Here is a 25,661-nt window from a genome sequence, read left to right on the forward strand (position 1 = left end):
TCATGGCTCTATGTAGTGCTGTGTGCCCCCCATAGCCTGTCCTGGACTTGGGGACTGTGAAGAGACCTCTGGTGGCATGTCTTTTGGGGTATGCATGGGTGTCCGAGGTGTGTACCAGTAGTTTAGACAGACAGCTCGGTGCATTCAACATGTCGATACCTCTCAGAAATATAAGTAGTGATGAAGTCAATTGCTCCGCCTGGTGTCCCCGATATTTCATAGTGTTCTATTGTTTCCAGTACTTATATTATCTCCAATGTATCGTCCATGTTTACTTTTTTAATTCCATGTGCCAAGCATTTTGCTAGGATTTTTGCATCACAACACTGAAGTGTAAGAGGACTTCACTTTTTTAAATGGACTGGATCTTTATATTTACAACTTGGGTCCTGTTTCAGTAATAATGATATCAGACCTTCTTGTTGCGTGTCTGATAATCTACCATTTATATAGGAGTGGTTAAAACAAGCCAATAATGTTTTTTTGAGTATACCAAAAAAAGTGTTGTATACTTCCACTGGTATGCCATCCAGCCCTGGAGTTTTCCCATCCTTAAAGGCCCTAATTGCCTCAAGCAGTTCCTCTTCTGTAACTTGGCCTTCACATGAGTCTTTCTGTACAGATATTAATTTTACATTATTATTAGGAAAAACATCCATACAATTAGTTTCAGTTAGTGGAGATGGAGGAGCCTGAAATGAAAACATATTCTTAAAGTACTTTACTTCCTCTTTCAAAATATCATTTGGTGAATCATGTGACTCCATCATTCATTTGGTGAATCATGTGACTCCATCATTCATTTGGTGAATCATGTGACTCCATCATTCATTTGGTGAATCATGTGACTCCATCATTCATTTGGTGAATCATGTGACTCCATCATTCATTCGGTGAATCATGTGACTCCATCATTCATTCGGTGAATCATGTGACTCCATCATTCATTCGGTGAATCATGTGACTCCATCATTCATTCGGTGAATCATGTGACTCCATCATTCATTCGGTGAATCATGTGACTCCATCATTCATTTGGTGAATCATGTGACTCCATCATTCATTTGGTTAATCATGTGACTCCATCATTCATTTGGTGAATCATGTGACTCCATCATTCATTCGGTGAATCATGTGACTCCATCATTCATTCGGTGAATCATGTGACTCCATCATTCATTCGGTGAATCATGTGACTCCATCATTCATTCGGTGAATCATGTGACTCCATCATTCATTCGGTGAATCATGTGACTCCATCATTTGTAACAAGTTTTAATAAAAAATAATTTGGGAGCATTTCTATATTGAAGATTGAAAAATAATTTGGTGCATTTTTCCCCATATTCCATCCAGTTAGCTTTATTATTATAATATATTACACTAGATCTTTCTTGAATAAGTTTTTCCATTTCTTTGTGTTTTTCCTCTAACTTATTCTGTGCCTCTATAGTACCGTTTTTATTGCTATCTAACTGTATTGTTAGTCCTTCAATATCCTTTGAAAATATGGACTCCTTTGATCTAAATTGCTCTTGTTTTATAGATGAGTACTGAATTGCATTGCCTCTAAAGGCACATTTAAAAGTGTCCCTTACAATAAGGGGATCTGCTGTACCTGATATGTCTGAAAAAGTCAGTTATAAATTCTTCTGTCCTAGTTCTAAACAATTTATCATCTAGTAGGCTTTGATTAAATTTCCAATATCCTCGCCCACGTGGACATTCTGTAAGAGTAATTTATATGCCAATTATGTGATGATCCGACCGCATTCTGTCACCTATCAACACTTTTTAAACTTTTGATGCCAGAGAGAATGGTATAAGAAAGTAATCAAGACGACTAGCTTGAATAAGCCTCCGCCATGTACAGTGGGGAGAACAAGTATTTGATTTACTGCCGATTTTGCAGGTTTTCCTACTTACAAAGCATGTAGAGGTCTGTAATTTTTATCATAGGAACACTTCAACTGTGAGAGACGGAATCTAAAACAAAAATCCAGAAAATCACATTGCTAACAGGTCTGTGAGAGCCGGAATTCTTACTGGTAGGTGATCAAATACTTATGTCATGCAATAAAATGCAATTAATTACTTAAAAATCATACAATGTGATTTTCTGGATTTTTGTCTCTCACAGTTGAAGTGTACCTATGATAAAAATTACAGACCTCTACATGCTTTGTAAGTAGGAAAACCTGCAAAATCAGCAGTGTATCAAATACTTGTTCTCCCCACTGTATATCTCACTAGGTCAAGGTATTTAAGTCTCCATATATCCACTAATTCCAATATATCCATGACATTCATGATTTCCTTAAGTGCCTGAGGGTGATAGTTTGTAGTGTGATTTCCTTTCCGGTCCATAGAGGTATTTAAGACCGTATTAAAATCTCCCACCATAATAATAGAGTCTAGTGTTGCTTGTAGAGTTGATAAATTCTTATATATATTTTTAAAGAAGCTTGGATCATCATTATTCGGACCGTATAGGTTATCCAATAACATATAAATAATAACATCCCCCAATAACATATTTAAAATAATCCATCTACCTTGAGGATCTGTTTGGACAATTTGCACATTTGGATCACAATTATTGTTAATTAAAACCATCACCCCTTTTGAATTTCTTTGCCCATGGGAGAAGTATATTTCGCCCCCCCCCAGTTCTTTTTCCACAAAACTTCATCTAAAACTGTTGAATGGGTTTCCTGTAAAACAATAGATATTATATTCCTTCTCTTTTAGCCAGGTAAATACTGATTGTCTTTTCTTATTATCTGCTAGGCCATTACAATTGTAACTGGCTATACTTATTTCACCACTTACCATAATGAGACACAACTTTCAATTCTATTCATCACAATATATGTTTGTAAACGTACCATTAGAAAGTAACATGATGATTGAGTGTCTATATAGCTGTAACATGATCTTTGCCTTTCTACTAAGTAAACCTCCAATTGGTCCCTACTATTCCACCCACTAAAAGCCCTTCTCATCCCAAGTTGGGTTGTCATCCCAATGCCCGGCAGACCACCCTCGACCCCCTGTAACCGACTGGGATTACCGAATTGAAGTAGATTAACTGCCAAATCCATTTCCATTGCCCTCACCTTGATTTGTATTATATATAGCTGTGGATCATCCTCTATTGTCCCTAACATCTTTTACTCCTTCGCAACAGTTGTGGGATACACACATACACCCACACTCAACCCATACCCCCTCACAACCATAAGCTCACTTACTCAACAATTGCACCACCCCAGAGCCCAACTCAAGATAGGTCTTGATTTACAAATGCACTTGCAGTTGCAGCTGCACGAGAAGTCCTGCAAGACCGCACAAAAAATAGGCAAAAATTAAGAGATTTTATTTACCATTGTCACATCCTAGATGATGGAGGTCAAATGTACACCTTTTCCCTGAAACACCCACAATACGGTCACCCGCATCTCCATGCAGTCCGACTTTGATTCTGTGCCACTAGGGTCACAATAATATACCCCCTCTCTGAATGTCAGAGTGTGACCCCCTCCCCATGGGTTACTGCAGCTAGTGTTGCCAACACTGCCACTGCCTGGGTGCCCCCCCCCCATGGGTTACTGCAGCTAGTGTTGCCAGCTCTGCCACTACCTGGGTGGGCCCCCCCCCCCCCATGGGTTACTGCAGCTAGTGTTGCCAGCACTGCCACTGCCTGGGTGGGGGCACCCCACCGGAATCCCCACCGGCTAGGTACAAGGTCATCAAGGTTCTCATTAGCAGCTTTGAGAATTTCCTTGTGTAGTATGCTCTCCCTTTAGGGGGCTTTGGCTTTGCAGGACCAACCCTGCCAAGCAGGCTCAGAATCTTGAAGGGGCAGTGCTGCTCTTGGTCTCTGACCATCATTTGGCTGCATACATACCGCTTACAGCATGCACATAAAACAGTTAGGGACTTCTCCTTAGTATCTGGGTCATTCAGGTGGGTGTCTAGGGTATAGGGTCATGGACCGTACCATTAAAATAGGATCATAAATAAATAATTAGATATAATTTATTTTAAAAATGTAGTTCCCCATGATAGGACAATAACAAATCAAATGTATCATTTATTTAAAAACTGTTCCACCATGATAGGACAATAAATAAATAAGACGTATAATTAATTATAAAAGTATATCCACCATCTGAACAACATTGAAAGCCCTCTCATACCCCGGCTCACAGCAATACATTGGCTCTGAGATATGCAACCATTTCATTACTCACTCACTCAACTTACAAACATAACAAATCAAAATAAACATACACCACACCATCCACACATACTGTGCTTTCTGTTTAGTTAGTTTTTATCTTCACTATGTTGAATTAGTGCTTGTGTGTTCAATTAGTTATATGTGAAGATATATAGAAAAGCTATATTTTTTTATTGTATTGTTTACAATCCATAACCGGGCTAGAATTGTGTTTATTTTCCTCATCTATGAGAACTTTGCAATTTTTAAAATAACAATGGAGTAGTGTTTGTGTCTCTGAATATTATGTTGCTTTATCTCTCTGTCCTCAGTTTTTCTCACTAGGGACTGGAACTGTGGGAGGACATATTTTCATTATGTCCTTCCACAAAGGTACCTGCTCTATCCAGAGTAGCCTACTCTCCCTTCTCTGATAGCTGGAAATACTAGCTAATCCTTTCACCCTCTTCCATGGTAACACAGTCAGCCATGTGGATGATTGGAAGCATCTAACAGACTGACTCTGGTCTTCCAACATGGTGCCTGGTGCGGTTGCTAGGTGATTTGTGACACAACTGCAAACCCTCTATTATAATAATAATCTGAAATCATAATGGCTATAATGATGTAATAGTGCTCTGACAACATAATGCCCTTAATGGGGTAATAATTATCTGTAATAACAATACACTTTATGTGCACTTTATGTGTTAGCTAGCCAGAAAACATTGCAAATGTAGCAAAAGCGGTTGGTTTAAAATACTACATGTAAGTAGTATTATAGTAAGCCAACAAATGGCAAACTAATATGAGTAGCAAAGCTTTTCCCAATTATTGATCTTCAAAATTCCATTTGGGTTGCGCAATGGCAGAAAAGGAACTGGATGGCGAGTTTGAAACAAGAAGCGTGTCGAGTAAGGTTGGAGAAGATGAATGGAAAACAGTCGATGACTGGAACAAAATGGAAATGGTCTAAAATGGAAGAATATGATAAGTGTAATGCAGACAAGTATTAGTTTTCTGGTTGGGATGTATTTTTTGGATAAGGTTGAATATCTGGGAGATACGTATGACGTCTTGGTGCTTTCAAGACCACTCTGAAGAAAATGGGTCAAATCATGATGCCAGTGACCCTCAGGTTGTAATTTCGGAGCTCCCAGAGTGACCAGTTGTCTTGAACGCGCTGACATCGGAAGTCGGAGAGTTCCCAGTTGTTTTGAACATGGCATTACCATTAGGCAGAAGAGGCAATTGCCTCACAGACCTCACATCATCAAGGGGCCTCGTAAGCTTTTGGGTGATAAAACCTAAAGAGCATTCCAGAGCATGAGTTAGTGTTTCTGTTCTATACTGGACCAGGGAGACATGGTTCCAGTTTGGAGTTAGAGGGACAGACAATGAAAACTGTTGACACAGCAGATACTGTCTGCTATGTATTATAGGTATCTTTCATACAAATCTTAACCTTGTGACCCAATCTTTATATCTGTTGTTCGTCATGTAGGTTGAAAGGGGTGTATCTTGGCTATAAAAGACCTTTGTACATTTGTCTCGCCGCTCTCAACGGATCATCAGAAACTATGATTCGTCGACCAGCCATTGCTATTGCAAAGCTCTCACTATTAAAGATTTAGTTTAAAGTATAACTCTGACTTGTGTGATAAGTTTGTCTCTCCTCATTTGATAGTAAAGAAATGAACCGCCACAGTAGTTAGTACCCGTCACCTGACCAGAATGGAAAAAGGGAAGAAAGTCTGTTGGTTATTTATTTTTATATACAAAGAACACCTCCCTATGCATTTAAAGATATATAAGGTACCACAGGATGGGGTATATAAGGTACCACAGGATGGGATATATAAGGTACCACAGGATGGGGTATATAAGGTACCACAGGATGGGGTATATAAGGTACCACAGGATGGGGTATATAAAGTACCACAGGATGGGTATATAAAGTACCACAGGGGCGGTATTTAAGGTACCACAGGATGGGTATATAAAGTACCACAGGGGCGGTATTTAAGGTACCACAGGATGGGGTATATAAGGTACCACAGGGGCGGTATTTAAGGTACCACAGGATGGGTATATAAAGTACCACAGGATGGGTATATAAGGTACCACAGGATGGGGTATATAAGGTACCACAGGATGGGGTATATAAGGTACCACAGGATGGGGTATATAAAGTACCACAAGAGGGGTGTATAAGGTACCACAGGGGCGGTATTTAAGGTACCACAGGATGGGGTATATAAGGTACCACAGGGGCGGTATTTAAGGTACCACAGGATGGGTATATAAAGTACCACAGGATGGGTATATAAGGTACCACAGGATGGGGTATATAAGGTACCACAGGGGCGGTATTTAAGGTACCACAGGATGGGTATATAAAGTACCACAGGATGGGTATATAAGGTACCACAGGATGGGGTATATAAGGTACCACAGGGGCGGTATTTAAGGTACCACAGGATGGGTATATAAAGTACCACAGGATGGGTATATAAGGTACCACAGGAGGGATTTATAAGGTACCACAGGAGATTGGTGGCATCTTAATTGGGAAGGACGAGCTTGTGGTAATGGATGGAGCGGAATTGGTGGAAGTGTATCAAATACACATTAAACACATGATTTCCATTCCATTCACCATTATTACGAGCCGTCCTCCCCTCAGCAGACTCCGCTGTAAGGTACGGAGTAAGACCATTCGTCCCCAAAATACTACAATGTAAAAAAGTGTAAAGAATTTGGCAATGTGGCAAATGTGTATACTGAAGATTGGAGTGAAGAAGGTCAGTGCTGCAATTGTGGAGTAGAGGATGATGATCCAGAGTTCCTGTAAAGGTGAAGGAAGTCGAGGTGGTGAAAGTCAGGACGTTCTATCGGATCTCCTATGTGGAGGTAAAAGGATGATGTGCCGCCCTCAGGCTCCTTGGAGGTTTTGTTTTATTTTTACGATCTTTTTGTTTTCAGCCCGCACAGTAGGTGGCGGCAATTCACCTTTTGGGGTGTAGTCTGCCAATAAACCCTAAAGGGGAAGAAGAAGAAGAAGATGAAGATGGAAAAGGAAGATGATGATGATGATTTCATTTGGCCTCAGCTGATGCAGAGATATTACAGAAATGTATATCTGGCTGTAGGACGGTAAAACCTAACCCTAACCACATTGCTAACCTTATGCCTAACCCTAACCATAAATGAAGACCAAAAGGCTTTTTTTTTTTTTTACGATTTAATCTATTTTGACTTTGTGGCTGTAGTAACTAGAGACAACCATGTAGGACCCAGCTGCAGGACATACTTTCTGGTACCCACAGAGCTGGCCAATAACATTGGGATTACATAAATCAAAGCCAATAAGCACCCATAGAACCTCAGAATGACTTGACAGGCAGTTACCTTATCTAGTCAGATCACTCAAAACACGCCAAAGAAGGATTACCTTGTTTGGATTTTGTTTGGGATTCTTCCAGCTAGAGGAGCAGGCTAGCTAGCTAACGTTAACCAAGTAAAGTCCTAAAGTTTTACCTGGTAAAATACGGTTTAGCTGCTCTAAATTGAAGTCGAAGGTAAGACACCAATAAACATATTTCAGCTAGCCTGAATTCCAATGACAAGGTGATTATTTTAGTTGCAGCTAGCTAACGTTAACTACATTGGCGTTAGCATTAACTAGCTAGCTACATCTAAAGTACGGTAATATCCTAGCTAACAAATAGGACATTCTGATTCATTGTTGCAGTTTATCTAATTTGGTGGACAGTTTACCAACACCTTGGGTTTGGTATACCTTCAAACTTAATTGCATTGCTCTTTCTAGCTGTAATTTAATGTATTATTGACCTTGCTATTAGTAGTTCATCACTTTTTTCCATGGTAGAAAAAGTACTAAATTGTCATACTTGAGTAAAAGTAAAGCTACCTTAATAGAAAATGACTCAAGTGAAAGTCACCCAGTAAAATACTACTTGAGTAAAAATCTCAAAATATTTGGTTTGAAATATACTTAATAAGTACCAAAAGTAAATGGAATTGCTCAAATATATTAAGTATCAACAGTATTAATCATTTTAAATTCCTTATATTAAGCAAACCAGACGGCACAATTTTATATATTTTTTAATGTATTCACGGATAGCCAGGGGAACACTCCAACACTCAGACATTTACAAATTAAGCATTTGTGTTTAGTGAGTGCGCCCGATCAGAGGCAGTAGAGGGATGACAAGGGATGTTCTCTTTATAAGTGTTAATTGGAACATTTTCCTGTAAACATGTAGTGAGTACTTTTGTTTGTGAGGAAAAATGTATGGAGTAAAAAGTACATTATTTTCTTTAGGAATGTAGTAAAGTAAAAGTTGGCAGAAATATAAATAATAAAGTCATGTGCAGATACTTTAAAGTACTACTTAAGTAGTTTCTTGGAGTATTTTTACCTAAGTACTTACTTACTTCCTTACTGACTTTATTGTTCCCATGGGGAAATTTTGTTGCAGTGTCATGTACATTTAAAGTGGTGTTTAAATACAAAACAAGATTGACAATACAACTTTCATAACAGTTACTGTACATACCAATACAGCTTGGGTCTAAAATGACAACACTGACTATATTGTTGATGATGCTTGTCTCAACAGAACACTGTATCTACATGAAGATGATTGACGATTTCGAGAGTCATAAGGCCCGGTCCAGCAGAGATCTGTGGTCCGAGATCTGCTGGAGCCTGCCTGACGTGCAGGTGCAGGAGGAAGATCAAGGCCAAGGAGAGGATAATGCTGCTCTGTTCAAAGATTCATTCCAACCTTCACATGTTGGCAATGACCTGCAATCTAATGGCATGTCTATGAGTTTCTCCTCTCACAGTGTCTGGGAACCTATGGAAGACTCGGATGTCTACATTGCTAGTTTAGGTAAAGTCAATCTAATATCGACCTTCTGTTTTGACTCACCCTTATCTATGGCCCAGTTGATGCCATCAATAGGGCTGTGGCGGTCATTACATTTTGTCAGCCTGTTATTGTTATGCAAAAGGCTGGCAGTCTCACGGTAATTGATCATTAATAAACAGAAACATGTTTAGCATCTCCAGGCTCTACTCATACAAGCAGCATACAACTTCTGATGTGCACCTTTGGAACATCTACATTTTAAAAAGTATAATAAATCAATTGAATACACACCATCACAATAAATTCATTATTTATGTTAGTCAGGTCTAAACAAAACATTATGATATGTTTATAATTTGTTTTATTTCAGAATATGTGTTGGGCCTACTTTATATTATCTGGCTATCCACCATGCCATAGGCTATAGGCTTGTTCATTTAGCAGACAAGATATAAGTCCCGTGCCATTATTTTATATGGTATAGGCTTTTATAATAAGAAGGATATATTTGAACTTAGCTTAACTTAGCTGAATAAAATATAATCAATATTTTTCCCATTCTGGAGTGAGATATGCGTCAATGCGCGCATATGAAGTGGCTATTTTGAGCATAAAAGTGATCATTTGAAACAGGTCCTATATACTAGATTTAGAGTTCTTTGGCAACTTTAGAATGCCTTATAAATCAAAAGATATATGGGTTGCATGATGCGACTATATAGGGCTATTGATGCGACTATATGGGGCTATTGATGAGGCTATATGGGGCTATTGATGAGGCTATATGGGGCTATTGATGAGGCTATATGGGGCTATTGATGAGGCTATATGGGGCTATTGATGAGGCTATATGGGGCTATTGATGCGACCTATATAGGGCTATTGATGCGACCTATATAGGGCTACTGATGCAACCTATATAGGGCTATTGATGCAACCTATATGGGGCTATTGATGCAACCTATATAGGGCTACTGATGCGTCTATATAGGGCTATTGATGCGACTATATGGGGCTATTGATGAGGCTATATGGGGCTATTGATGAGGCTATATGGGGCTATTGATGAGGCTATATGGGGCTATTGATGCGACCTATATGGGGCTATTGATGCGACCTATATAGGGCTATTGATGCGACCTATATAGGGCTATTGATGCGACCTATATGGGGCTATTGATGCGACCTATATAGGGCTACTGATGCGTCTATATAGGGCTATTGATGCGTCCTATATAGGGCTATTGATGCGACCTATATGGGGCTATTGATGCGACCTATATAGGGCTATTGATGCAACCTATAGGGCTATTGATGCAACCTATATGGGGCTATTGATGCAACCTATATAGGGCTACTGATGCGTCTATATAGGGCTATTGATGCGACCTATATAGGGCTACTGATGCGTCTATATAGGGCTATTGATGCGACCTATATAGGGCTATTGATGCAACCTATATGGGGCTATTGATGCAACCTATATGGGGCTATTGATGCGACCTATATGGGGCTATTGATGCGTCCTATATGGGGCTATTGATGCGTCCTATATAGGGCTATTGATGCGTCTATATAGGGCTACTGATGATTTGAGAAAGTCACCGGGAAAAAAGCATGCTCTGTTCCTTGCCTCAGACTGCACAGCCTGTTCTCTTATCAAGTGATCATATTTTCACCCATCAGACTATTTTCAACTTCATCTTGTCTTTACTAATATGTAACATTTGTTTTTCGAATTTATCAAATGGGTAGGAACAGGGGCAGGGGGAAATACATGTCATCCATATGCACTGGAATAGGTAATGGAGGCCGCTTTCCTGCCGATAAGTTTCTCACTCATGTTGGGTAGGCTACTCTGGTAATTTCGCTGCGGCAAGTGGAATGTTCTGCCTAAACTCTGTATGCAATGGGTTCTCCCTGTTCCTGCAGCTACCCCGTGCTTAATTTGGGAAACCAAGTGAAATCTATTGCGGAACATCGATAGTAACATGTTTTCACAACGAAAAAAAAGTATTTAATTTAACTGTTGACAGACCCTCTCTCCTTCATTTCTTTCTCCAGCCCGCAAAGAGAGGGTCTGTCATTCTTTAGCTAAAGGTAATGTCTTAATTATGGGGCGGCAGGTAGCCTAGTGTTTAGAGCGTTGGGCCAGTAACTGAAAAGTTGCTAGATCGAGTCCCCTAGCTGACATGGTACAAATCTGGCAGTTTAACCCACTGTTCCTAGAATTTGTTCTTAACTGCCTTGGCTAGTTAAGTAAATACTAAATAAATAAATGAACATTTAACAAAAAGCAATATTTATAGGCTATGCAAAATCCAAAACAAATGCACTATAATTGTAGGCTAAATCTGAATTTGTTTATTTTACGATAGACAAATTATTTACCAAATATCGTAAATCAGTATTTTGTTTAATGTTTTTCTGCCATGTGTAATTATGCGGTTGGCTATGTATTGTATAATGGCACAATCATTATTTTAATTCAGCTTTTGAGGGGGCTTGGGTTCATATATAGGCCTGTGCTTATGCATTAGCTCTAATATGCATATGGAAGTTTTGAATTAATCATCACCTTAGAAAGCGCTGACCACTTCGTGGTCAGGCTTTGAAACAACATCCACAAGTACCATGTTTTCCACTCATGTCAGAGTGGTTAGCAGGACAATAGAGCCCTGAGTAACCAGGCCATTAGCGACCTGATGATCGTTAGCGAGTTGGGTAGGCTACTACTAATGCATGTCCAGAATGCATAAAACGAGATTTCCGTGACTCAACTGTCATGTAGAATTTTACTGCAGCCGTGGCGATAATAGAGTCACAGTTAACAGCGCTAGTCATGACTCATGACTGCAGGTGTGGCGGTAATATAGTCACCGTAACAGCCATCAACCCTGGTCCTTGCTAGTATGGAACAAAAGCCTGTATACCCAACAGCTACCTAGGACCAGTGTTGGTGACCATCACTGCTTTACTGTAGTTTAGATGATGTTGTATTGACTCTGTACCGGTACCTCCTGTATATAGCCTCCACATTGACTCTGTACCGGTACCTCCTGTATATAGCCTCCACATTGACTCTGTACCGGTACCTCCTGTATATAGCCTCCACATTGACTCTGTACCGGTACGCCCTGTATATAGTCTCCACATTGACTCTGTACCGGTACCCCCTGTATATAGCCTCCACATTGACTCTGTACCGGTACCCCCTGTATATAGCCTCCACATTGACTCTGTACCGGTACCCCCTGTATATAGCCTCCACATTGACTCTGTACTGGTACGCCCTGTATATAGCCTCCACATTGACTCTGTACCGGTACCCCCTGTATATAGCCTCCACATTGACTCTGTACCGGTACCCCCTGTATATAGCCTCCACATTGACTCTGTACTGGTACGCCCTGTATATAGCCTCCACATTGACTCTGTACCGGTACGCCCTGTATATAGCCTCCACATTGACTCTGTACCGGTACGCCCTGTATATAGCCTCCACATTGACTCTGTACCGGTACCCCCTGTATATAGCCTCCACATTGACTCTGTACCGGTACCCCCTGTATATAGCCTCCACATTGACTCTGTACCGGTACGCCCTGTATATAGCCTCCACATTGACTCTGTACCGGTACCCCCTGTATATAGCCTCCACATTGCCTCTGTACCGGTACCCCCTGTATATAGCCTCCACATTGACTCTGTACCGGTACCCCCTGTATATAGCCTCCACATTGACTCTGTACCGGTACCCCCTGTATATAGCCTCCACATTGACTCTGTACCGGTACCCCCTGTATATAGCCTCCACATTGCCTCTGTACCGGTACCCCCTGTATATAGCCTCCACATTGACTCTGTACCGGTACCCCCTGTATATAGCCTCCACATTGACTCTGTACCGGTACCCCCTGTATATAGCCTCCACATTGACTCTGTACCGGTACCCCCTGTATATAGCCTCCACATTGACTCTGTACCGGTACGCCCTGTATATAGCCTCCACATTGACTCTGTACCGGTACCCCCTGTATATAGCCTCCACATTGCCTCTGTACCGGTACCCCCTGTATATAGCCTCCACATTGACTCTGTACCGGTACCCCCTGTATATAGCCTCCACATTGACTCTGTACCGGTACCCCCTGTATATAGCCTCCACATTGACTCTGTACCGGTACCCCCTGTATATAGCCTCCACATTGACTCTGTACCGGTCCGCCCTGTATATAGCCTCCACATTGACTCTGTACCGGTACGCCCTGTATATAGCCTCCACATTGACTCTGTACCGGTACGCCCTGTATATAGCCTCCACATTGACTCTGTACCGGTACCACCTGTATATAGCCTCCACATTGACTCTGTACTGGTACCCCCTGTATATAGCCTCCACATTGACTCTGTACCGGTCCGCCCTGTATATAGCCTCCACATTGACTCTGTACTGGTACCCCCTGTATATAGCCTCCACATTGACTCTGTACCGGTACCCCCTGTATATAGCCTCCACATTGACTCTGTACCGGTACCCCCTGTATATAGCCTCCACATTGACTCTGTACTGGTACCCCCTGTATATAGCCTCCACATTGCCTCTGTACCGGTACCCCCTGTATATAGCCTCCACATTGACTCTGTACCGGTACCCCCTGTATATAGCCTCCACATTGCCTCTGTACCGGTACCCCCTGTATATAGCCTCCTTATTGTTATTTTATTGTGTTACTTAAAAAAATATATGTATTTAGTTTGTTTGGTAAATATTTTCTTATCTCTTGAACTGCATTGTTGGTTAAGGGCTCTGAAGTAAACATTTCACGGTAAGGTCTACACCTGTTGTATTCCGCGCATGTGACAAATAATTTGATTTGATTTGATAGGTGTAAGCTGTAGTTCATGCAGAATATTTTATGTCCAGAAAGATAATGAATTGGGAAAGTATCCAAACACAGGTTTTACTGTTAATCCTGGTCTCCCCTTGGCTATTTGGAATGATTGTGAGATAGCCAGAAATCAAGGTCCCATATTACTTAGCTTACTAATGAAATTCATTCTAAATCCTGTCTTTCAGAGAATCGTCTGAAGAGAATAAAGGGTCAGTGTACTGAGGTGACGTCCAGGGAGATGCTGCGCTCCCTATCTCAGGCCAAAACAGAATGCTGGGATAGATTCTTGCACGACGCTCAGAGCTCGGAAATCTTTCAGGAGGACGAGCTAGATCAGAGGTGAGTAGAAGAGCATAATTTGTTGTACAGGCAGAAGTAAGTCTATAAAACTCACTATCACTGAGCAGCTTTGAAGGCTGAGCTTGTAAAGTTTATTACAGGTCCAGCGATTGTTCTGTTGTCCACCTTGCCTCTTTGTGTAATGATAGGATGTGTGATAACTTCCCTTCACAGTACCCTGGAGCATCTAAAGCGTTGGCTGGTACCTGAGAAAGTGGCCATCAGCGCTGAGGAGCTGGAGTGTCTCCTCCTGCCGTCACTGAGCCGAGAGCAGACCTCCACGGACCAATCACAGAGCAGACCAGAGGCAGCCGCTCAGAACCATGAAGAGGACAAGAGTCCCATACCTGAGAAATAGCTTCCTGTTCACCGCAGACATTTTTGTACGTTATCATGTGTTATTCATGTTCAGAAACATGATTGAATTTCCTGTACTGTCATTATTAGGTTATGTGTATTTGTCTTTATTATTGAGGAGAAAGAATTCGGTGACATATCTTTGCAAATATTGGATCGGTCCATTTTTTTGTCATGTTACTCCCATCAAATGTTGTTGATTTTATGATCTGGTTCAAATAAAAAGCAGTTAATTCTTGGAGTAATATCCTGAAACCGCACCGGGTACATTTTTGTTAGGCTACTACACTATGTTGGTCTATAATGTTGTAACGAGCTTTGGCACTGCTTTAATTAAGATACCAGTCCAATCAAGAGTATTAATAGCTCAGATGAAATCATTATAAATGTAGCTACTATATGGTCATTACCATGTATGGTAAATATACTTATTTTATTATAATGTATGGTGAATATATACTTTCATTGTAACGTAGTATATTTACCATACATGGTCATGAATGTAGTATATTTACCATACATGGTCATGAATGTAGTATATTTACCATACATGGTCATGAATGTAGTATATTTACCATACATGGTCATGAATGTAGTATATTTACCATACATGGTCATGAATGTAGTATATTTATCATACGTTATAATGAACATAGTATATGATTAGCATTAGTACCATGTATGATAAATATGCTACATTCATGACCATGTATGGTAAATATACTACATTCATGACGATGTATGGTAAATATACTACATAATGTATGATAAATATACTACATATTGTATGATAAATATACTACATTCATGACCATGTATGGTAAATATACTACGTTATAATGAAAGTATATATTTACCATACATAATAATGAACGTAGTGTATTTATCATATATATATATATATATTTATTACCATGTATGATAAATATACTACGTTCATTACCACGTGTGATTAATATACTACTTTCATTATCATGTGTAATGTACTGTGCTAGATATTTTAGATTCTGTAAGTTGGATGAGAGATTCATTTTAATTGCGGAAGCTTTTGAAACAAAGCTAATGAACTTGAAAAAGGTATTTCTCTACTTGTCTTTCTTTCAAGTTCAGAAAATACTCCCAAAAATCACTGGACATGCACACTACATGATACTCTTTAGCCTCTACTGTATATCCTCTACTGTATAGCCTCTACTCTATAGTCTCTACTGTATATCCTCTACTGTATATCCTCTACTGTATAGCCTCTGCTGTATATCCTCTACTGTATATCCTCTACTGTATATCCTCTACTGTATAGCCTCTACTCTATAGCCTCTACTCTATAGTCTCTACTGTATATCCTCTACTGTATATCCTCTACTGTATAGCCTCTACTGTATAGTCTCTACTGTATATCCTCTACTGTATATCCTCTACTGTATATCCTCTACTGTATAGTCTCTACTGTATATCCTCTACTGTATATCCTCTACTGTATATCCTCTACTGTATATCCTCTACTGTATAGTCTCTACTGTATATCCTCTACTGTATATCCTCTACTGTATAGTCTCTACTGTATATCCTCTACTGTATAGCCTCTGCTGTATATCCTCTACTGTATAGTCTCTACTGTATATCCTCTACTGTATAGTCTCTACTGTATATCCTCTACTGTATAGTCTCTACTGTATATCCTCTACTGTATATCCTCTACTGTATAGTCTCTACTCTATAGTCTCTACTGTATATCCTCTACTGTATATCCTCTACTGTATAGTCTCTACTGTATATCCTCTACTGTATAGTCTCTACTGTATATCCTCTACTGTATATCCTCTACTGTATAGTCTCTACTGTATAGTCTCTACTGTATAGTCTCTACTGTATATCCTCTACTGTATATCCTCTACTGTATAGTCTCTACTGTATACTCTCTACTGTATATCCTCTACTGTATATCCTCTACTGTATAGTCTCTACTGTATATCCTCTACTGTATAGTCTCTACTGTATATCCTCTACTGTATAGTCTCTACTGTATATCCTCTACTGTATATCCTCTACTGTATATCCTCTACTGTATAGTCTCTACTGTATATCCTCTACTGTATAGTCTCTACTGTATATCCTCTACTGTATATCCTCTACTGTATATCCTCTACTGTATAGTCTCTACTGTATATCCTCTACTGTATATCCTCTACTGTATAGTCTCTACTGTATATCCTCTACTGTATAGTCTCTACTGTATATCCTCTACTGTATATCCTCTACTGTATATCCTCTACTGTATAGTCTCTACTGTATATCCTCTACTGTATAGTCTCTACTGTATATCCTCTACTGTATATCCTCTACTGTATAGTCTCTACTGTATATCCTCTACTGTATATCCTCTACTGTATATCCTCTACTGTATAGTCTCTACTGTATATCCTCTACTGTATATCCTCTACTGTATATCCTCTACTGTATAGTCTCTACTGTATATCCTCTACTGTATAGTCTCTACTGTATATCCTCTACTGTATATCCTCTACTGTATATCCTCTACTGTATAGTCTCTACTGTATATCCTCTACTGTATATCCTCTACTGTATAGTCTCTACTGTATATCCTCTACTGTATAGTCTCTACTGTATATCCTCTACTGTATATCCTCTACTGTATAGTCTCTACTGTATATCCTCTACTGTATATCCTCTACTGTATATCCTCTACTGTATATCCTCTACTGTATAGTCTCTACTGTATATCCTCTACTGTATAGCCTCTGCTGTATATCCTCTACTGTATATCCTCTACTGTATATCCTCTACTGTATATCCTCTACTGTATAGTCTCTACTGTATAGTCTCTACTGTATAGTCTCTACTGTATATCCTCTACTGTATAGTCTCTACTGTATATCCTCTACTGTATATCCTCTACTGTATAGTCTCTACTGTATAGTCTCTACTGTATAGTCTCTACTGTATATCCTCTACTGTATAGTCTCTACTGTATAGTCTCTACTGTATAGTCTCTACTGTATATCCTCTACTGTATAGTCTCTACTGTATATCCTCTACTGTATAGCCACCCCTAGATGGCAGCATTGTGATCCACAAAATAACTTAGACGTCAATAAATCCGCACAGCCAAATAATATGATGACTGAGAACTAGTAGTGAGTGACATTCAGAATTATATCAACTTTCTTATGTACTTCATTTAATAATAGTCAGCAGTGGCGACTCAGGCAAATTAAATCATACGTCTGTGGAGGTCCCCCCCCCCCCCACCCCCCCCCCCCCTAGCAGTCAGATTGCTCCTTATTCAGATGCAGCAGTGAAAAGGTGGACTACTTGAAGGGAGACAGATAGACGGAGGGAGCTGTGCAGATATCCTTCTCACAAGAGTTGCTTTGAAGAATCTCTCTTGGATCTCTGTTGAAGTTGTTCAACTACAACAACAAAAAAGGTAAATATATATTCAATGTGTTTTTGTTATATATTTATAGAAAAGCTGTTTCCAAAGGGAAATGAAAGAATATAGGATATTTCAAACGTCGATTGTAAAAGAAGTTATGATTAAGTGTGCATGCTTTTGCGTAATATAATTATTGCATTTTTTACTATATGATATTAATTCTGGAATACATTTATTTCACACTATGACCATGGACTGTAGTTGATTTGATACAAGACCACTATACAGTATGATACAGAAAACATCTTGTTTGCATGTCAACTGATTTAAATGTTTGAAATTTAAGCCAATTTATTAGTCAGGTGAGTGAGCATTAACATTTTTCCACAATGGAACAACAACTATAGGCAAAGGCACCGACTTTATGTTTATACAGTCTTCCTAGACTAGTGGCTATGTTAGTAGACAAGTATGCATGGACAGTAACTCTAGTCGTGAAGAGCTACGGGTCTAAAACTTCATTAATTAAACCATTCATTCATCCAACAATGTATTCATCCATCCATCTCTTCATTAATTAGACCATTCATTCATCCATCCATCTCTTCATTAATTAAACCACTTATTCATCCATCCATCCATCTCTTCATTAATTAAACCATTCATTCATCCAACCATTTATTCATCCATCCATCTCTTCATTAATTAAACCATTCATTCATCCAACCATTTATTCATCCATCCATCCATCCATATCTTCATTAATTAAACCATTCATCCAACCATTTATTCATCCATCAATCTCTTCATTAATTAAACCATTCATCCAACCATTTATTCATCCATCCATCCATCCATATCTTCATTAATTAAACCATTCATCCAACCATTTATTAATCCATCCATCTCTTCATGAATTAAACCACTCATTCATCCAACCATTTATTCATCCATCCATCTCTTCATTAATTAAACCTTTCATTCATCCAACCATTTATTCATCCATCCATCCATCCATATCTTCATTAATTAAACCATTCATCCAACCATTTATTAATCCATCCATCTCTTCATGAATTAAACCACTCATTCATCCAACCATTTATTCATCCATCCATCTCTTCATTAATTAAACCATTCATTCATCCAACCATTTATTCATCCATCCATCTCTTCATGAATTAAACCACTCATTCATCCAACCATTTATTCATCCATCCATCTCTTCATTAATTAAACCATTCATTCATCCATCCATTTATTCATTCATCCATCTATCTCTTCATTGATTCATTAATTAATTCATGATACATTTTACTGAGATATCATACTCTTGAGTCACGTACAGCCCTGATAAATATGAAATCATGAATGATTTGGTTCTCCTTCACAGATGCATTTATTATGTAAAGGACTTACCTGATTTATGTATCGATCTGTCTTTTTGAAAATGGATTAGGCTAACATGATGAATTTTCTTCAAGTTTACCCGTGGTCCAGTTCACACCAAGGTCAACCTGTGGTCCACACAGAAACACAGTCACCTCAGACTCGTGTTTTCTCTGCACAAGCTCAGAAATACAGTTTGACTCATATCTATGAGCACATTGAGCTTTCCCACTATTATTATTGACCCATATTGTCATTTGGAGAATCTGTTTAGCCATGACCTAAATACACACATTGTGGCCTATCCGTGTCAAATCTGAACATGATTTAATCGTATTATTTAATAGTCCAGATCAGATTCAGAACGTTTGCTAATACCATTTGGAACTTGCCCTGTCCCCCCCTCAACCCTCACCCAACATTAAATTGAATGTAGCTGTGGACTTTTGAATGGAACATGTTTATTTTTGTAATGGCGGGCATGTTCTCTCTGCCCAACAATAGCAAAGGATAGAGGGGGAAATGTAGAAAGCAACAGAGTTCTGAATGTATTACTACATAAGACTGATATTGTCCAGGGCAAAGTGCACTTCATTGTCAGCTCAGGTCAATCCAAACGGGGCAGCAGGTAGCCTAGCAGTTAACAGCATTATGCCAGTAACCGAAAAGTTGCTGATTCAAATGCCAGTGCCGACAGGTAAAAAAAATCTGCCGAGGTGCCATTGAGCAAGGCCCTTAACCCTAATTGCTCTGGATAAAAGCGTCTGCTAAAATGTAGAAAATGCAAATAACCTCTATTCAGAAAAACTCTCTGAATACCAACAAGTCTCAATCATTTCACATTTCTAATCCTCTTCAAAGTGTTGAAGAGGCATAGTTCATTTTCAAAGGTTATCCCGGCTGATATTTCAGTAGGTCTTGTTGAATATGGAAGATGATAATTAGCCTTTTAAATATCATTATTCAGAACTTTACCATGATATGAGAGACTATGATGAGGTGATGAAATAGACAATGAATGAGATATCACAATTACACCATTGATAATATGCGATTTGACAGCCAAATCATCAGGGAAAACATCATCAAAGTAAACAACATCAGAGAAAACATCAGTAGGGAAAACAACATCAGGGAAAACAACATCAGGGAAAACAACATCAGGGAAAACATCATCAGGGAAAAGATCATCAGAGAAAACATCAGAAAAAACATCATCGGGGAAAACATCATCAGAGAAAACATCATCAGAGCTAAATCGTACTACAATAAAGAAATGCAGATCAGTAAAAAGAGAAACCAAATTTTACACTTGAATTAATGTTAAGGGGTACATTAATTCAGCTACATTAATTCAAGTGTAAAATTTGGTTTCTCTTTTTACTGACCTGCATTTCTTTATTGTAGTACGATTTAGCTCTGATGATGTTTTCTCTGATGATGTTTTCTCTGATGATGTTTTCCCCGATGATGTTTTTTCAGATGTTTTCTCTGATGATCTTTTCCCTGATGATGTTTTCCCTGATGATGTTTTCCCTGATGTTGTTTTCCCTGATGTTGTTTTCCCTACTGATGTTTTCTCTGATGTTGTTTTCTTTGATGATGTTTTCCCTGATGTTGTTTTCCCTGATGTTGTTTTCCCTGATGTTGTTTTCCCTGATGTTGTTTTCCCTGATGTTGTTTTCCCTACTGATGTTTTCTCTGATGTTGTTTTCTTTGATGATGTTTTCCCTGATGATCTTTTCCCTGATGTTGTTTTCTCTGATGTTGTTTTCCCTACTGATGTTTTCCCTGATGATCTTTTCCCCGATTATGTTTTCTCTGATGACGATTTCCCTGATGAGGTTCTCTGATGATGTTTTCCCTGATGATGTTTTCCCTGATGATGTTTTCCCTGATGTTGTTTTCCCTGATGATGTTTTCCCTGATGATGTTTTCCCTGATGATGTTTTCTCTGATGTTGTTTTCCATGGTGATGTTTTTTCTGATGATGCTTTCTCTGATGATGTTTTCCCTGATGATGATTTTTCTGATGATGTTTTCCCTGATGTTGTTTTCCCTACTGATGTTTTCTCTGATGTTGTTTTCTCTGATGATGTTTATCCTGATGATGTTTTCTCTGATGTTGTTTTCCCCGATTATGTATTCTCTGATGACGATTTCCCTGATGATGTTTTCCCCGATGGTGTTTTCCCTGATGTTGTTTTCCCTGATGTTGTTTTCTCTGATGTTGGTTTCTCTGATGTTGGTTTCTCTGATGTTGGTTTCTCTGATGTTGGTTTCTCTGATGTATTCCCTGTTCTGTTGTGTTTTACAGGGATGGACAGCAGGGAGTTTTCTCTGAACTGCTCTTGGGTAGAGAACACATCTCTCCCTGCCTACTCCTCAACGTCCTCCTCCTCCTTCACTGGGTTGGATCTCCTATTTGACCTGAAGCCCCTATTCATCCCTCTCTACTCCATGGTGATCCTGGTCGCCTGCTCTGGCAACCTCCTGCTGCTCTTCCTCATCGGGCTCAACAAGAAGAGACACAACACCACCAACTTCCTGATCGGCAACTTGGCGCTAGTCGATTTGGTCATGTGCATCTTCTGCGTGCCCCTGACAGCCTCCTATGCCTTCGACAAGCGAGGGTGGCTCTTCGGACGCTTCATGTGCCACTTTGTCACCTTGATGCAGTCGGCGACGGTTTTCGCAGCCGTCTTGTCACTCACAGCCATTGCAGTGGACCGGTACGTCGTTGTGGCCTATCCCATTCGCAGGCGGTTGGGTTGCCAGTTTTGCTGGGGTTTGGTGGCTGCCATCTGGTTGTGTAGCCTTGCGTTCTCCACTCCCACGGCTCTCCACATTGGCTACCTGGACCTGAGCGCCACCGGTCTCCACATGGTCGTCTGTGAGGAGTTCTGGCATGGCCAGGAGCGGGGACGCCTTGTCTACTCCTGCTTTGTCCTGGTCTTCTCTTACTTTGTGCCACTCGCCGCTGTGTCTTCATCCTACCTCGCTATCTCCTACCACTTGAGACAAAGGAACATTTCTGGTTTGATGGCGGCGGGTCCTGTTTCCAATCAAATGAACTGGGGGCGAAAGAGAAGAAAGACTTTCTGCCTCCTCCTTGTGTCAGTGCTCTGCTTCGCCTTCTCCTGGCTCCCTCTTCAGGTGGTCAATCTCATCCGCGACCTGGATACTGACTTCACCATCCTGGGCAAGAACCACGTCAACGTGATCCAAGTGTCGTGCCACCTGTTAGCTATGAGCTCGGCGTGCTACAACCCATTTATCTACGCGTCGCTCCACGACAAGTTCCTGTCCTGCCTGTGTCATCGTGACCTCTTCCCCCGTCACAGAGGAGTGGGGGGTCGAGGGCCAAGGGGAAACAGCAGCAGCTTCATGACATCCCACCGACTGCACCGTGTGAACACCTTCTCCACCCTGGGCGACATCCCGGTGGTTCTGGGGAACAAGATGCCACAGGAGAGCTGGCCGTTGCGGCAGGCACATAAGTCCTCAACCACTACAATAATTGACCATAATTACATGTAGTTGGAGTTTGAATGAGGAAGCACCTTATGGCACATGGGCCAGAGCACTGAAAGCGAAGGATGTATCTGAAAGATCCATTTTCTCCCCTTTGACCTCATCCTCTAATTAATTCTGAGAAGGACGTCAGGAGAGAGTAATCAAGAAAATACTATTGAGATAGAGTCCCTATCGCTGAGAAGTCAACCAACAAAACATTTGGAAATCAGGTGGGATGAGGTTGGCACCAATGTAGCTGACAGCTGCACCTGAACGAGCACGGATCCATGACAAAACAATATATTTCTGAGCTCACAGTCACTGGTAGTCATTGGTAGAAGATAACTGCCAAAATAAAGGAAACACCAACATAAAGCATTGGGCAACCACCAGCCAGAACAGCTTCAATGCACCTTGGCATAGATTCTACAAGTGTCTAGAACTGTATAGGAGGGATGTGACACCATTTTCCTATAAGAAATTCCATAATTTGGTGTTTTGTTGATGATGGTGGAAAGCACCGTCTCAGAATCTCCCATAAGTGTTCAATTGGGTTGAAATATGGTGACTGAGACAAGAATGGAATATGGTTTACATCATTTCATGCTCATCAAACCATTCAGTGACTACTAATGCCCTGTGGGTGGGGGCATTGTCATCCTAAAGGGGGCTAGCAAAATAATGGCCTGCCCAGCATTTTTCATACATGACACTAAGCATGATGGGATGTTAATTGCTTAATTACCTTAATTAAGCACCTGCTTTCAATATACTTTGTATCCTTCATTTACTCAAGTGTTTCCATTATTTTGTCAGTTACCTGTATATCTATGAAAATACAATTTATGCAGAATTATTTTTAAACAGTTTTGTTGGCCACACAAAACGATCATACTATGAAGCAGATCAAAAGGTGGTCATTATCTGTCATAATAAACAGGGTAGTTTGGGTCCTGAATGCTGGTTGGCTGAAACAGCATTCCAGCGGTGTGTATATCAGACAATATACCACAGCTACGACACAAGTTCTTTTTTACTGTTATATTTATGTTGGTAACGGGCTTATAATAGCAATAAGGCATCTTGGGGGTTTGTGGTATATGGTCAATATACCACTGCTAAGGGCTGTATCCAGGCACTCCGCTTTGTATTGTGCATAAGAACAGCCCTTAGGCTGAGTATATTTAAGCAATATGGCCAGAGTGGGTGTGGTATATGGCCAATATACCATGGCTAAGGGCTGTTGTTAGGCACGACGCAACTCGGAATCGTGGTATATTGAGCATATATCACAAACCCCCAGAGGTGCCTTATTACTGTTATAAACTGGTTACCAACGTAATTAGAGCAGTAAAAATAAATGTTTTGTCAAACCCATGGTATCAAATCAAATTATATTTGTCACATGCGCCGAATACAACAGGTGTAGACCTTACAGTGAAATGCTGACTGACAAGTCCTTAACCAACAATGCAGTTTTAAGAAAAGTAAGTGTTAAGAAATAGTTTAATAAAATAAACTGAAGTAAAAAAATAGAAAAATAACAAATAACTAAAGAGCAACAATAAAATAAGAGTAGCGAGGCTATATTCAGGGGGTACTGGTACAGAGACAATGTGCGGGGGCACAGGTTAGTCGAGGTAACTGATGTAATATGCACATGTAGGTAGAGATAAAGTGACTATGCATAGATTATAAACAGAGAGTAGCAGCAGTGTAAAAATGGGGGTCGGTGGTGGTGGGTGGGTGGGGGGGGTGCAAATAGTACGGATAGCCATGTGATTAGCTGTTCAGGAGTCTTATGGCTTGGGGGTAGAAGCTGTTAAGAAGCATTTTGGACCTAGACTTGGCGCTCCGGTACCGCTTGCCGTGGGGTAGCAGAGAGAACAGTCTATTCAGTAAATGGCTGTTTATTTGACACTACAAGACACTATAAGACACTATACCGTCTGATATACCATGGCTTTCAGCCAATCAGCTTTCAGGGCTCAAACCACCCAGTTTAAAATGGCCAACGTACCACACCTTCTCAGGCCTTATTGCTTAAATAAACATAGGAATCAAATGAACAGCCATTTAATGAATAGATTGTGGTGTCAATATGCTTCACTGATTGGATTATGGTGTCAGTGTGAATAGATTGTGGTGTCAATATGATTTACTGAATAGATTGTGGTATCAATATGATTTACTGAATAGATTGTGGTGTCAATATGCTTTACTGAATGGATTGTGGTGTCAATATGGTTTACTGAATGGAATGTGGTGTCAATATGAATACATTGTGGTGTCAATATGCTTTACTTAATACATGGTGGTGTCAATATGATTTACTGAATCGATTGTGGTGTCAATATGCTTTGCTGAATTAACTGTGGTGTCAATATGAATACATTGTGGTGTCAATATGAATAGACTGTGGTATTAATGTACTTTACTGAATGGATTGGGGTGTCAATACTATTTACTGAATAGATTGTGGTGTCAATATGAATTTGTCTCCCGGGTGATGCTGTGGTCTAAGACATTGCATCTCAGTGCAAGGGGCATCACTGCAGTACCTGGTTTGAATCCAGGCTGCGTCAGATCTGGCTGTGGTTGGGAGTCCCATATGGCGGCGCACAATTGGCCCAGCGCCG

The 25,661-nt window shown here is 40.0% G+C and overlaps 2 protein-coding genes across 3 annotated transcripts; both read left to right on the forward strand.

Moving 5' to 3' along the window:
* The first annotated feature begins 7,283 nt into the window (after positions 1-7,283).
* Positions 7,284-15,800, forward strand: LOC109893816 (coiled-coil domain-containing protein 32-like). Of its 2 annotated transcripts, none has more exons than XM_031829231.1 (4): positions 7,284-7,381; positions 8,875-9,150; positions 14,210-14,363; positions 14,538-14,967. In XM_031829231.1, exons 2-4 carry the CDS (start codon positions 8,889-8,891, stop codon positions 14,719-14,721), a joined length of 600 nt encoding a protein of 199 aa, XP_031685091.1. In that variant the 5' UTR covers positions 7,284-7,381; positions 8,875-8,888; the 3' UTR covers positions 14,722-14,967. The 2 variants fall into 2 exon arrangements, with proteins under 2 accessions (XP_031685091.1, XP_031685090.1); XM_031829230.1 differs by lacking the exon at positions 7,284-7,381 and adding an exon at positions 7,503-7,806 and having other exon boundaries at positions 14,538-15,800.
* Positions 15,801-17,526: 1,726 nt separating this feature from the next.
* On the forward strand, positions 17,527-24,570 carry prlh2r (prolactin releasing hormone 2 receptor). Its single transcript, XM_031829232.1, has 2 exons — positions 17,527-18,168; positions 21,824-24,570. The coding sequence occupies exon 2, from the start codon at positions 21,826-21,828 to the stop codon at positions 23,044-23,046; it is 1,221 nt and encodes a 406-aa protein (XP_031685092.1). The 5' UTR covers positions 17,527-18,168; positions 21,824-21,825; the 3' UTR covers positions 23,047-24,570.
* Positions 24,571-25,661: the final 1,091 nt, after the last annotated feature.

The sequence above is a fragment of the Oncorhynchus kisutch genome, linkage group LG7 (genome assembly GCF_002021735.2).
Source record: "Oncorhynchus kisutch isolate 150728-3 linkage group LG7, Okis_V2, whole genome shotgun sequence".
Taxonomy (NCBI): domain Eukaryota; kingdom Metazoa; phylum Chordata; class Actinopteri; order Salmoniformes; family Salmonidae; genus Oncorhynchus; species Oncorhynchus kisutch.

What these genes read in the sequence shown, in the direction of transcription:
- prlh2r (XM_031829232.1), top strand. Translation starts at nt 21,826, where the DNA reads ATGGACAGCAGGGAGTTTTCTCTGAACTGCTCTTGGGTAGAGAACACA.
- LOC109893816 (XM_031829231.1), top strand. Translation starts at nt 8,889, where the DNA reads ATGAAGATGATTGACGATTTCGAGAGTCATAAGGCCCGGTCCAGCAGA. An exon ending in TGTCTACATTGCTAGTTTAG is followed by an intron (nt 9,151 to 14,209) that starts GTAAAGTCAATC and finishes CCTGTCTTTCAG; the next exon opens with AGAATCGTCTGAAGAGAATA. An exon ending in GAGGACGAGCTAGATCAGAG is followed by an intron (nt 14,364 to 14,537) that starts GTGAGTAGAAGA and finishes TTCCCTTCACAG; the next exon opens with TACCCTGGAGCATCTAAAGC.